General features: G+C 34.3%; 1 protein-coding gene and 1 pseudogene across 1 annotated transcript; both read right to left on the bottom strand.

Moving 5' to 3' along the window:
* Positions 1-398: 398 nt before the first annotated feature.
* On the bottom strand, positions 399-5,545 carry LOC148564736 (uncharacterized; annotated as a pseudogene).
* A 1,389-nt stretch (positions 5,546-6,934) lies between these two features.
* On the bottom strand, positions 6,935-9,445 carry LOC107643699 (LRR receptor kinase SERK2-like). Its single transcript, XM_088486434.1, has 6 exons — positions 9,362-9,445; positions 8,694-8,774; positions 8,289-8,430; positions 8,091-8,183; positions 7,508-7,567; positions 6,935-7,122 (listed from the first exon to the last, which is right to left on the bottom strand). Exons 1-6 carry the CDS (start codon positions 9,443-9,445, stop codon positions 6,935-6,937), a joined length of 648 nt encoding a protein of 215 aa, XP_088342560.1.
* Between the last annotated feature and the right edge of the window lie 3,631 nt (positions 9,446-13,076).

Genomic DNA, 13,076 nt, shown 5'->3' with positions numbered 1-13,076 from the left:
TACAATGTCAAATTCATATTCCTGCCATTGTTTTTGACTAGTCTCTATAGAGTAATATATTAAGAGACAGATGAGGGTAGGAAGAACTAGTAAACATTAATTCAACTACTCTTTTTTGGAAGTACTTGAGTTCTCATCCTCCTGCCAAGTTGCTTGCCATTGTTTGTCATAAAATGTTGTCTCCTCCCAAAGCTTCTTAAGAGTTTCGACATCCTCGTTCTTTCGGATCAGAAGAACTCCCACCACTGCTACAAACAAAAGAGTTTTGCAAACGAATCACCAGTCAAACACAGAAAAAAATCACCAATCAAACACTATTTCCTTTCTATACACACAAATGCATGCATAATAAATAAAAAGTTTAAAATGTTACCTTTGGTAAAATTTTGTACAAATTTTCATTCAAACATATCTCTTGCCAAGTTAGTAGCTACATTATCTTCAATAGCATCGCTATCTAATAAATTGGTAGCTAATTGGATGTACTCATTATTGGGGTCAAATAATTGTTCAAGTTCTTGCTCTTGATACGGCTCATTTTCGTACACTACATCTTCATTTCCTTGACCCATGTCATATATATCCCTTGGCTTGACATACACAACAATACTCCACCCTTTATTTCCCATATCATCAACATAATACACCATTTGTGCTTGAGATGCTTCAATATAAGGTTCATGTTCTTCACGCTCACCCGTGTGAATTAATCTATCGAAATTGACGCAATTGAAAATCCAATGGTCTTTTTTATAACATGTGTCCCTAGTAGTGTCAGCCCATTTGCATTTAAAAAGAACAGCAGCAAATTGTCCATGGTAGTTAAGTTCAATTATATCTTTTAACTTGCCATAATATGGCAAATTTGCTTGTCTCATATTTCTATCAGCAATACTTGCAATGCAAGGTGTGTTAGAGACTAAGAATACTCCACTATTTTGTGTCTTAAGACCAAATTCTCTACTCAAAGTTTGAAATCTATACCCATTGATGTCATAAACAGAAAATCTCCTTGCATTCATCATTGGGCCTCGTGCAAGAAACTTTATATCAGTTGACATTTCGTATGAATTATCTGGATTCACACTCTACGAAGTAAAACAAAAAGTATCAGTCAAGATTATTTAGTTGACTAATATACAATGTATACTTTATAAAGTATGAATTTTCACTTACCAATGCTTGAAACCAATCAACAAAGTCTTTATTAACTTTCTTTTCTATCTCTACAGGTGAGAGTCTTCTTCCTTTTGAAGTTCTCCTAATGTGGTCTCTAAAGGCATTGATAGATGGTTTCACACCTTCGCGATTGAAAACCACATAACGATGAGCTTGCAACTTCTCTATTTTAGTTAAATTGAAGTTTAAATGACCTCCATGTGGAGTACCTAACTTGAAGGGAGATCATAACAAAGACGACTAGGCCTGTTAAATCTAGTCTCCATGTCATCAATATACCGAGAACAAAAATTAAGAGACTCTTCAGCTAAATAACCCTCAGCAATAGAACCTTCTGGATGTGCTTTATTTCATACAAAGGACTTCAAGTGTCCCAATTCCCTACATGGATGAATTGTCAGTGTACTACAATTTCATCAAATGATTTTTATTTTAAAAAGGGAAAGCATTATTGTACCTTTCGATGGGATACATGTATTGGTAATGGACTGGCCCCCCAAATTTTACTTCCTCAACAAGATGGACTGTTAGATACACCATAACGGTGAAGAATGATGGAGGAAATAACATTTCCAAATGGCAAAGAGTAATCGAAATGCGATCTTGGAGCTTATCAAGTTCTGTACGACTTAGACTCTTACCACAAAGAATTCTAAAAATGAGCAGAAATTAATCAAAACTGAGGTAACTTGGTTTGGTAGCACATGACGGATTGCTAGTGGCAGCAACTGCTCAATCAAAATATGACAGTCATGACTTTTAAGTCCAATGATTTTTTGTTGTGCCTCATCAATACATCGAGATATATTACTTGAGTAACCATCGGGCACCCTAACATTCTTCAAAGTTGCAAGAAAGACCTTTTTAGCATCTCGTGTTAGCGAATACAAAGCAAGGTGATATTTTCCATTATCATCTGGCCAAAGATCAAGCCTTATCCCCATGTCTTGTAGATCTTTCAGGGCATTAAGATTATCTTTTGCTTTAGATTTCTCATTGAGCAAAGTATACAAAATATTATCGCATACATTTTTCTCAATGTGCATAAAGTCAAGGTTATGACGCAACAAGTTGATTTTCCAATATGGAGGTTCAAAAAAGATGCTTCTCTTTCTCCACTGCATAGTTGCCTGCCTACCTCTTTTTCCTTTCTTGTTCAACTTTTCTTTCTTCCCGAATTTAACATCAAGATTTTCTACTTGTGCCAAAATTTCGGATCCTGATAATTTAGCCGGGGGATCACATTCTTCTGTGTGTCCATCAAAACGAACTCTACTTAACCTGAATCGATGTTGTCTACCAAGAAAATGTCGATGACCTATATAACACCATTTTTTTGCTATGATTAAGATAACAAGGTTTTGCATCAAAATTACAAGTTGGGCAAGCCAAACCAGTATATGTGTTCCATCCGGAGAGCATGCTTAGGCCAGGAAAATCACTAACTATCTATATAAGAGCTGCATGAATCTTAAACATTTTATGTTTTGATGCATCATAAATTTCCATACCCTCATCCCATAATTCTTTTAACTCTTTGACAAGTGGTTTAAGATATATGTCTACATTATTTCTGGGACTATGCTTGCCAGGTATAACCATTGACAGGATAAAGGAAGTATATTTCATACACATCCAAGGAGGAAGATTATATGGAATCAGAAACACAGGCCAAATGCTATGAGTAGAACTCATTGATCTATAAGGATTGAAACCATCACTAGTAAGTCCTAAGCGAACATTTCTAGGATGGAATCCAAACTCTCTGTGTGTCAAATCAAAAGTCTTCCACGCCTCACCATCCCTTGGATGCACCATTTTGTCATTTTCTCCCTTCGTTGTTGCATGCCATAACATATGCTCTGCAGTTTTATGACACATGAACAATCTTTGCAACCTTAGTTTCAACGGAAAGTATCTCAAAACCTTGGCAGCTTGCTTTTTCTTCTTCTTCTTCTTAGAATTCCACATAGAAGCACCACAATGACTACATGTTTGTTGGATGTTGTTTGGGTCTTCATCCTTGAACAACATACAATCATTGGGGCAAGCATCTATCTTAACATAGTCAAGACTTAGTTTTTGAATTAGTTTCTTTGCTTGATCAAAAGTCGTAGGCAAATTCACACAACTAAAAGCATCCCTCACCAACTCAAGTATCATGGTAATGGCCTTGTCACTTAGTCCACACAAGACTTTAATATGATACAATTTGACTATGAATTCTAGCTTTGTGAAGTCGCTTCCTTCCTGTAGCTTTTGATTGCCTTCCTTGAGAAACTCATCAAAGTCTCTACGATTTTCTCTTGGCTCATCGTTTACAAAATCTTCCGTGCCTGAATCCTCACTGCTCTCCTGATCCATATGTATCCCGAAAGCATCATTTACCATATTATCTAGGGGATGTTCAGTTGCCAATGTCTCACGCATGACATGTGCACTTGTTGAGAATTCGGTTACTTCTTTCTCGCCATGAAAGTTCCATACAACATAATTCTTAGGGAATGGTTTGTAAAGTAAATGATCTCTAACATCTTTTCAAGCATGCCATTTGCGAAACCCACAACTTGGACATGGACATATTATCTTACTATTCTCAATTGCTCCATGTTGAAATGCAAAATCCAAGAAGTTTTCTAGACCGACTATGTATTCATCTGAGTTTCGTGGCTTAGCAATCCAAGATTTATCTATTGTTTCTAGTTAAACTTCAAGTAGAAAAAAATAATTACTAGACGTGTACTACTAATATATATATATATATATATATATATATATATATGGGACTTCTAACATAATAAACTACAAATCTATAATATACTTCTAACATATTTAAAACAAAACAGGATATAATTATTATCTTACCTCAACAAGCGCTTGTTGAAAAGCAATAGCAAGAAACTAGTGAGAGAAAAATTAGTACCCACTTTAATCCCAGAAACAGAAGAAACTTAAGCAAATGCATAATAAAACCAGAAATAAAATCAGTACCTAGTTCAATATTGAATTTTCCAAGCTAGAGTAACAACTAGTCCTCAAACTCAAGAATAAAAGCATCAGTTATTAAGTACAACATAACTGTGATAGATAAATAAGCATAGATATAGAACAAGAATAATGAATTAAGGGGAAAATGTATATGAGGGTGAACTCACTTTAGCTATATAGATAGAGTTGGGAGATATAAATAAAGTTGGTTTTGATTGTTATAAATAAAGTTGAGGTAATTTAAAATGATAGATAAAATTAGTAGAAACACAACTTAACGCTCTAACCACATCTAACTAGAGGAACATAGCTCATATGTAAGAGATAATGAACATCTAGTTATGAGTTACATCTAGTCTCCATTGATTCTCACTCATTTCTTAACCTATTACAAAAAATTATTATTAAGTTACAAGTTTTTTATGAATGAAGTTACAAAATTGACAAATGTCACAAATTCTCTCTTACAAATTCTTATTCTTAAATCTCAACTGCTAATCCTCTAATACCAACGTATTTGTTGTGAATAAAGGTGCATAAGTTCACAACAGATTTGTTAATAGAATTAATTTGAAATTTTATTTACACAAGGCATACACTAGTGTGGTCTACTGGCAACCCAGCCTGAAGAATGGAACGAAAAAACCCACTTGCATTCAAAGCCAAACAAATAATTAAAACTAATATTAAAACTGATATCATAATTCTTATCTTACCTCAACAAACTTTGTTCAAAAGCAATAGCAAGAAACTGGTGAAGTATAAAACTCTGCATCTGTTATTATTATCAGTGGCTATCTTCTCATATGAGATCTGCTCTAATAAATAAATACTATTAATTAATAACATCATCAACACTAACAATTAATGAAATTAAAACCATGTAAGAAGGAAACAAACAAAAAAGTAATAAGAAGAAATAAAATGATTATTTTTATCTTCACATGATTTCTTCTGTCGAAAGAATTTTGTTTGGAGTCCCTCAACAATTCCTTCAAAAAATAGTTACAATTATATCAAATAACCTAAGAACAGCAGAGCAACCAGAATAAAAGTATAATCCTAAGCACTAAATCTAAATCAGTAATGCCAAAATGGTTTCCTCTTAATCATAACACAACTCAACTTTTACCACTTGTTGGACCAAATAATTAACAAAGTAAAATCCCAAATCCTTTGTCCCATGTTGAGAGAAGAATAACAATATAGAGCTTCTAAAGAAAATAAAATTAAGTAACATTCAAACCATATGGAATAAGTTAATATACTCCATATTGTAATATTCAAACCATCATTCATTCTTTGACTTACATCCAATTTTAAACATATAAACAACACGTCTCGTAAACCCAGTCAAAATGGTATTAGTCCAAACCATGAGTTACCACACATGTGTCCAGTAACTAAAGAAAAAGGGACAACATATAATTATTATATAATAAGATTTAACAAAGAAATTATCTTATAACAGTGTATAATATAGCTTATGAAAACAAGTAGCAACTTTAAAAAAATTGCCCTGTGAACACACTGGGATAGGGATGGGACCCATGGAAGCAAAAAAGCGCGCATGCTAATATCCCAAGATCCTCAGGAAAATGTTGGTAAAGAGCAAGGCAAGATGATAAGGTAAAGGAACCTTAGAGATGGCGACTCCTTTGGCATCTTTTAGTGTCCCTGACACACATCATGAGATTGATTGAGAAACAGTTAAATGCATGTTGTTCTGACATCTATGGACATGCTTCATGTATTTTCATAAGAGAAATCATCTCAAGGGTAATATAAATAAAACCAATCATTCAATTCAAAACCTTCACTAGAGTAGTTGTAAGTTGAAGCTTTAAATTAAACAAGTGTTTATGCTCTAAATTTGTAAACATTAGGTGTAGTAGTAACTAACATAACCTCCAAAATCAGCTGAGTTAATAAGATAATTGCATTGAGACTTTGGTAAAGAAAACAAAATTAAGTAACATTCAACAAAATAACAATGATCTTCCTTGTAGAAAAAAAACCTCATGAAAAAGAATAAAATAATCGAGAAGTGATTGAAATTGAAGAAACAAATGTGGCTGGCATTCTTTCCAATTCCTGTTTGTTCGAGCAATGTAATCCTGAAATATAATAAACAACATAATCCTAAAATATATTCCATTAGAAAATAAACACTACAAGAAAACACGTCTATTGCCACACTTTTAAAGCGTGGCGAAAAGCTGAAAAAAGCGTGGCGATAGCTTTTTGCCACGCTTTTTGAGCTACCGCCACGCTTTTGAAAGGGTGACCTATGAAAGGGTGGCGGTTGCTCTATCGCCACGCTTTTTTCAGACTATTGCCACGCTTTTTGTTTGCTACGTTTTTTTACAAACGGCCACTTGTAAAAGCGTGGCTGTAGGTGGGAAATATGGCCACGCTTTTAAAGCGTGATCATATGTGGAAGGTAGGGCCACGCTTTAAAAGCATGGCAATAGAGCAGATATGGCCACGCTTTTACATGCGTGACAGTAGACGAGATATTGCCACGGTTTTAAAGTGTGGCGATAGCGAAAGATAAGACCACACTTTAAAAGCGTGGCGATAGCCTTATCAAGTTGTAAAAAAAACCACGCTTTAAAAGCGTGGCGATAGCCTTATCAAGTTGAAAAAAAATCATTTTTTTGATTTTTACCTTCATTGTTGCAAAATATAAATTTTCAATCCTTTTTTATTACCAAACCTATAAATAAAGTATGCAATTTTTATTACAAGATAAATCAAAGAATAACTAGTGACATATAGCTACAGAAGTGACATTAGCTGCCTTCACATCCAGTAATACATTAGCTGCCTTCACATCCCGATGAATAATCTTAGGATTGCATTGCTCATGAAGATATTCTAGGCCTTGGGCTGTTCCCAGAGCCACTTTTTTTCTCGTAGGCCAATCCAAAACAGCCTCCCCAGGTTTGAGTTCTTCATAAGAAAATGACCCAAGTTTTAGAAGCCAGCATAAACAACAATATACAGTTCTATTATCAATATAAATTTAAATCTGGCGGAGCAGGATACAGAATTTTTTATGCTATCTAGTGGATATTTGAAATTGGGTAAGCTTACATTATGACAGTTCTAATGATTATATAGATCAGCTTCATCTTTCTCTTTCGTGTTTTATTTCCCTAAGACTCTGTTATGATGATGATAATTATACCCCTGGAATGTTAAATAGCTATAGGAATGAAACAAAATAAAGATGCAAAATGGAGGCGACTCTTGTAAAAATATTACTCTCGCAAAGCCAATTTTATTTATAACTAGCAGGACTACTCATGTACCATATAAGTTGATGGTTAAATACCATGAAGACGATAGGCAACCTCGAAAAGTTTCCTGAGCTTGCGAATATATTCTGCCTCCTCTGTAAAGCAAAATTAGATAATAAAACTGATTAGTATAGAACAACTAAGTTTTTTTCCCTAATATAATATATTTATTTTCTAAATTTCCTAATTTCTCTATACAATATCAACTAAACCCTTAATTTTATACATTTAAAATTTTATTAGCTAATTGTTTATTAAAAAAGAAAAGTTTTGTAGCAGATCTCGCTTAATTTTAATCTAGAATAATCCTAATAAGGAGCCAATTTTATATATAGTAGTTCAATACAGTCAAGGTTTGCACTTTTTATTAATTTTGACTTTTTGAGTAAGGAGAAGAAATAAATAAATTACTCTATTTCATTTAATAGTTAAAACACGTAAACCATGTAAGTTCTTCGTCTTGTCCTGTACATGTCTACATTTTTGACAAAATTATATTTATTAAAGATAATAATAATAATAATAATAATAATAATAATAATAATAATAATAATAATAATAATAATAATAATAATAATAATAATAATGCTTTTATGGGATCTAAAAATTTCTTCTCACCTATCTGTAGATTGCAGAGAGTGATTTGCTTCTTGAGTTTGCTAAGGATGATGTTGATCTTTTGACCATAGTGGGACAGTTCCTGCTTATACTCTCAGAAACCAACCAAATATATATAAGCACATTATTCTACGTATTAATTAAGCAGCAAAGTTCACTATAACATTTTAACAGCATCTCCACCGAGACTTTCATAACTGGTTAACCTTTTAACAGCAATTTTTGTGCCATCGGGTAGAACTCCTTTATAAACCTTCCGAAAGCTTCCCTGTCCTAAAACATTTCTCTCACTAAAGTTGTCTGTAGCTATTTGCAGTTCTCTCCAAGCAAATCTTTTCAGCTTACCAAATTGAAAAACAGATAAAGAATTAAATTTCAGTTACTATATGGCAATACCAATAAGTTCAGCATAAACATCAAATAGTGGAAAAGGTAAAGCTCAATTGTTGTCACCAACTTGCACGCCTATCTGGCAATCCGAGAATTGATTGACTTGTATATTGTGCACAATTAAGCACTAATTATTATAAGGCCTGAAAGATCCACTGCATTTTTGAAACAAGAAAACAGAATATTGATTACATATTTATAGAAGCAAATCACCTGAAGTAACTCCTTTTCTTGAGAAGCCTTCCATTGTCGAAATTGTTCTGCCTCTTGCTTCATTTTATACTGCAATTGGACCTACAGTTTTCATAAATCTAATATCAGATACAAAGTAAAAATTTCAATAATTAAGTAGCTCGAAAAATTAAACACAAGTACCTTTTGAGCCTTGATGTACTATATTTCAGCTTGCAATTTTTTTGTAGTTTTTTCGCTCTTATCCTTTTGCTTTAGTAGCTGCACCTGGTTTTCTTGTTTCTTCTTGAGGTCTAAAATCTGATGTTCAAGATTTTAATATATAAATAACTCAGACACTATTTGACATTGGAAAAGGAAAATTACCATGAAAATAATATCGAGATATTACCTGTGCTTCCAGTGCTTTCAATTTTTGGCCATGAACATCTTGAGATTTCTGTAAACAGTATTTTGATTCCTTGTTTTCATTCTTATGTTTTTGTTTTCATAATTGTGAAAAAAAAACATAAACATAAGAAAAATACTGTTTACTGTCTTCATTTCTTATTTTCACGACTTCCTTTTTACAAAATTTTGAAAACAAGTTACACAAAAAATGTAGACAAAAAATAAACCAAACCAGAAAAAACTTTTCGTTTGTGTGCTATCTAAAAGGTATTTAAACCTAACTATGTCCAAAGATGCACTTTTCTTTTTTCCTCCTCAAGCTCCATAATTTTCTTCCCAAAGTGCTCTTTGAGTGCTTCAGTATCAATTCCAATGCGTTTCATCTTAGACTGCAAGGAAGTAAAAATGTACAGCAATTAAAACACCATAAAATGGAACACTTACTGATTTACTATTTGAGGCCCCAATATATTAGCATAAGGACAAATTAAGAAAAATAATTAGCACAGTCCAATATCACTTGTTTTTTGTTTTTAGCCTTCCAATATTAATGTTATGGAAACCGATGCTGCAAAAATCCTTTATTTTAAAGTCAATATACTATAGTGTATATAGTAGGAGCAGAAAAGACAAGCTTTATTTAAAAATTTGAAAGAAAAAAAAAGGTAATGACCGAAGAAAAAGCTTTAATTTTGAACTCTGGAGTTCAGGTTTAAGAATGGCCAATACCGTATGGTGTACGAGCTTCTCGTATATTCATTGTTCTTCAGTTACTAGATTTATTTCTAATCTATTATACATAAAGAGAATATTTAGTATACCCAGAGGAAGGCCCACTTCTTTGCATATGTCAACCAACTCCAAACATGTCCTGAAATAAAGCAAAGCATAGCCTATAGTTCAGCAAAAATAACCAAGACTCAAAAAGAAGTAAAGATTTTACAAGAGCTGCTGAGAAACATACACAGATGCCAATTCGGAAGGCTTCAATATCGCAGCACAACCAGCTGCCAGAGCAGGGGCAACCTTCCATGTAGCCATTAACAGAGGATAGTTCCTAAAACATGATATCTAGTTAGCCATCAAGATAGCAATTTTGCTAACAGAGAGAGGTAACTAGTTTAGGGATTGTAAAAAAATATAATAGCTAAAATATCAAAATTCAAAAGCTAAGATCACACAAAACAACATTCAAAATTAGGTATCCATTATCAATTAACCAAGAAGGAACTTGCGTGTTGAGCATGCGATTGACAGAGAGAACAAATCAGGGATTGAGATTCAATGGATCAAGACAGAGAGAAAGCGAACAATTATTGCAAAAACGAAACGAGAAGCGACCATTTGAAAGTGATTTAGAGGAAAATGAAAATCGAAAGGGAAAGCCCTAAAAGTAAAAATGGAAAAATCGAGAAAATAAAAAAAAATAGAAGTGTTGGAAGAAGAGATCAGACCTTTGGAATCGGAGGGGTTGGAGGAGAAGAGATCGTCGGGGAGATTGACCTTGCCGTCGCCCATGTTTGGTGGAGCTCGAAATTTAATTTGTGGAATTCGAAGGTGAACAGAGAGATCCAGAAAGAACGGACGAAGAACGAGAAAGAGAGGAAGAGTATGAAGACGAAGATGAAGATTAAGAAGATGAAGAAGATTGTGACACGATTAGGGTATGGAAGTGGTTTGGAAGGCGAAGGGCGAAGGGAATGGGAGGAGCTCTTCCAGGGGTAGCCAGGGTGAGAGCTCGATTAGGGTAGCTAGGGTGAAAGAGCGTCGTCAATGGGTTGGGGACCGGGTTGGGGGCCGGGTCATTAGATTTTTTTTGTTTAAAAACCTTTTCGCCATGTTTTGTAAGCGTGGCCGTAATGAAATCCTCTCGCCACGCTTTTAAAACGTCCCAGTTTCTCTCTATGGCCACGCTTTTGAAGCATGGCAGAAAAAAACCTTTTGGCCACGCTTTTAAAGCGTGCCAAAAGAATACTAGGATATGGCCATGCTTTGTAAGCGTGGCCATAATGAAACCCTGTCGCCACGCTTTTAAAACGTCCTTCTTTCACTCTATGGCCATGCTTTTGAAGCGTGACAGAAAAAAATGTGGCCGTTTCTCTAATAAATTGCCACCCTTCCAAAAGCGTGGCCGTTGACCCTTTTCGCCACGTTTTTGAAGCGTGGCAAGAAAAAACGTGGCCAAATCTCTATTCAATCGCCACCCCTCACAAAAGCGTGGCCATTGAAAGCGTGGCAAAAAAAAGCATGGCCATAGGGCATTTTTCTTGTAGTGAAACTAATATAACATAATTCTAATATTTTTTTTATCAATTATCACGTCTTCCCTACCTCGTTTCCAAGATCAACACAAATGAAAAATAATTAAAAAAATACAGAACAAGAGGGAGTATCAGTACGAAAGTTGCATCAGAACTGAAGAGGCGAGAATTTATTTTTAACAAAGAAGAAATATCAACAAATTAATTGGGAAGAAGAAGAAAAAGAAGTACCAGCAGCAGTTCAAAGGAGAAATTGGAGTGAGAGAAAGCAGCGTTGAAGAAGAAACTAAGTAATGAATAGATCTGAAAATGCGTTGTACCATGGCAACTACAGTAGCATCGATGGCTGAAACTGTGGCGACAACGGTGGTGGAAACTGCGGGGGCAGCAGTGGCAGCAACGACAGTATAGAGAAGAGAACTGATCTAAAAACGCTTTGACAGAAGAGGTGGCTCGATCCAGAAGCTCTCTACTGCAATGAACATGGCAGTGGTAACAGCACCGGCAATGAAAACGGCAGCAAAAACGGCGCAAAACTGGCGGTAGAAAACCTAGGGTTCCATACCCACTCTCTCATCTAACTAAACGCCTTTCATTTCGGGAATAAGGGAAAATGAGATTTGTTTCCTAAATGTTGAATTTTAATTAATTATGGGTAGGGGTTTTTAAAATTGCCATAAATAAAAAATATTGTGGAGGTTTTTAAAAACCTCCACCAAAATATTCCCTCAAATAAATATTAATCTTGTAGTGCTGGACGCCAGTTTTGGGCCTTCTAATCCGAAACAACGTACGGACTATTATACATTGTTGGAAATCTCTAGAAGTCAGCTTTCCATAGCCATTGAGAACACTCTATTTGAACTTCTGTAGCTTCAGAAAATCCCTTCCGAGTGCAAGGAGGTCAGATTTGGACAGCATCTGCAGTGTTTTCTCTGTCTCTGAATCATACTTCTGCTCCATCTCCACAAATTCAGCCAGAAAATACCTGAAAAGGTACAAAACACACACAAACTCAAAGTGGAATCCAAAAATGTAAATTTAACACTAAAACCTGTAAAACTTAATAAAAACTAAGTAAAACCTGTTAAAAACTATATGAAAACTATGCCAAAAAGCGTATAAAATATCTGTTCATCATATATTATCTATGATAACCTGTTAGTGCTTCCATAAACATAATCCACTAGTGTTAAGCCGGCCAAACTTAATACCAAAAAGTATACAATCACAGACTAACAACATTAATCAATAAACAGTCATGTGCATAAAGCTTTAATTCTTGTTATTTGAACAAGACCTACTACATGACAGACGCTTAGAGTGTGCAATTGAAGCATAGTCAGTCCATAATGTAACACCCTCACTATATAAATGTCACGCTTCTGGCTGCGCCACTCTGATAGCTCGAATATTATGACGACTCTAAATATATTTAATATTAAGATAGAAGCCTGTTAAAAACTTAAAACCGTATAACCTTTCAAAAGACTTTTTAGTTGAAAACATAGATACAAACTCGCAAACCATATACAAAACTTAACAAGAATATGTATATATATTTATAATATTGACTTACAAGCATTACATAATACAAATCATATCCCTCTTACAAAACGTGTATAGATAAAGGCGAGGGAAAAACATAATATCTAAAACAATACAATACATCATATAAATGGAAATGAAATAAACTCTTCGTGACTTCTTCTCCGATATCTTGAAAAGGAAACGCCTATAGGGAAGTGAGAAC

The sequence above is a fragment of the Arachis ipaensis genome, chromosome B5 (genome assembly GCF_059453495.1).
Source record: "Arachis ipaensis isolate K30076 ecotype BB chromosome B5, ASM5945349v1, whole genome shotgun sequence".
NCBI classification, from domain to species: Eukaryota; Viridiplantae; Streptophyta; class Magnoliopsida; order Fabales; family Fabaceae; genus Arachis; species Arachis ipaensis.
The sequence above is the reverse complement of the archived record's forward strand: the minus strand, read 5'-3'. Positions and strand labels throughout refer to the sequence as shown.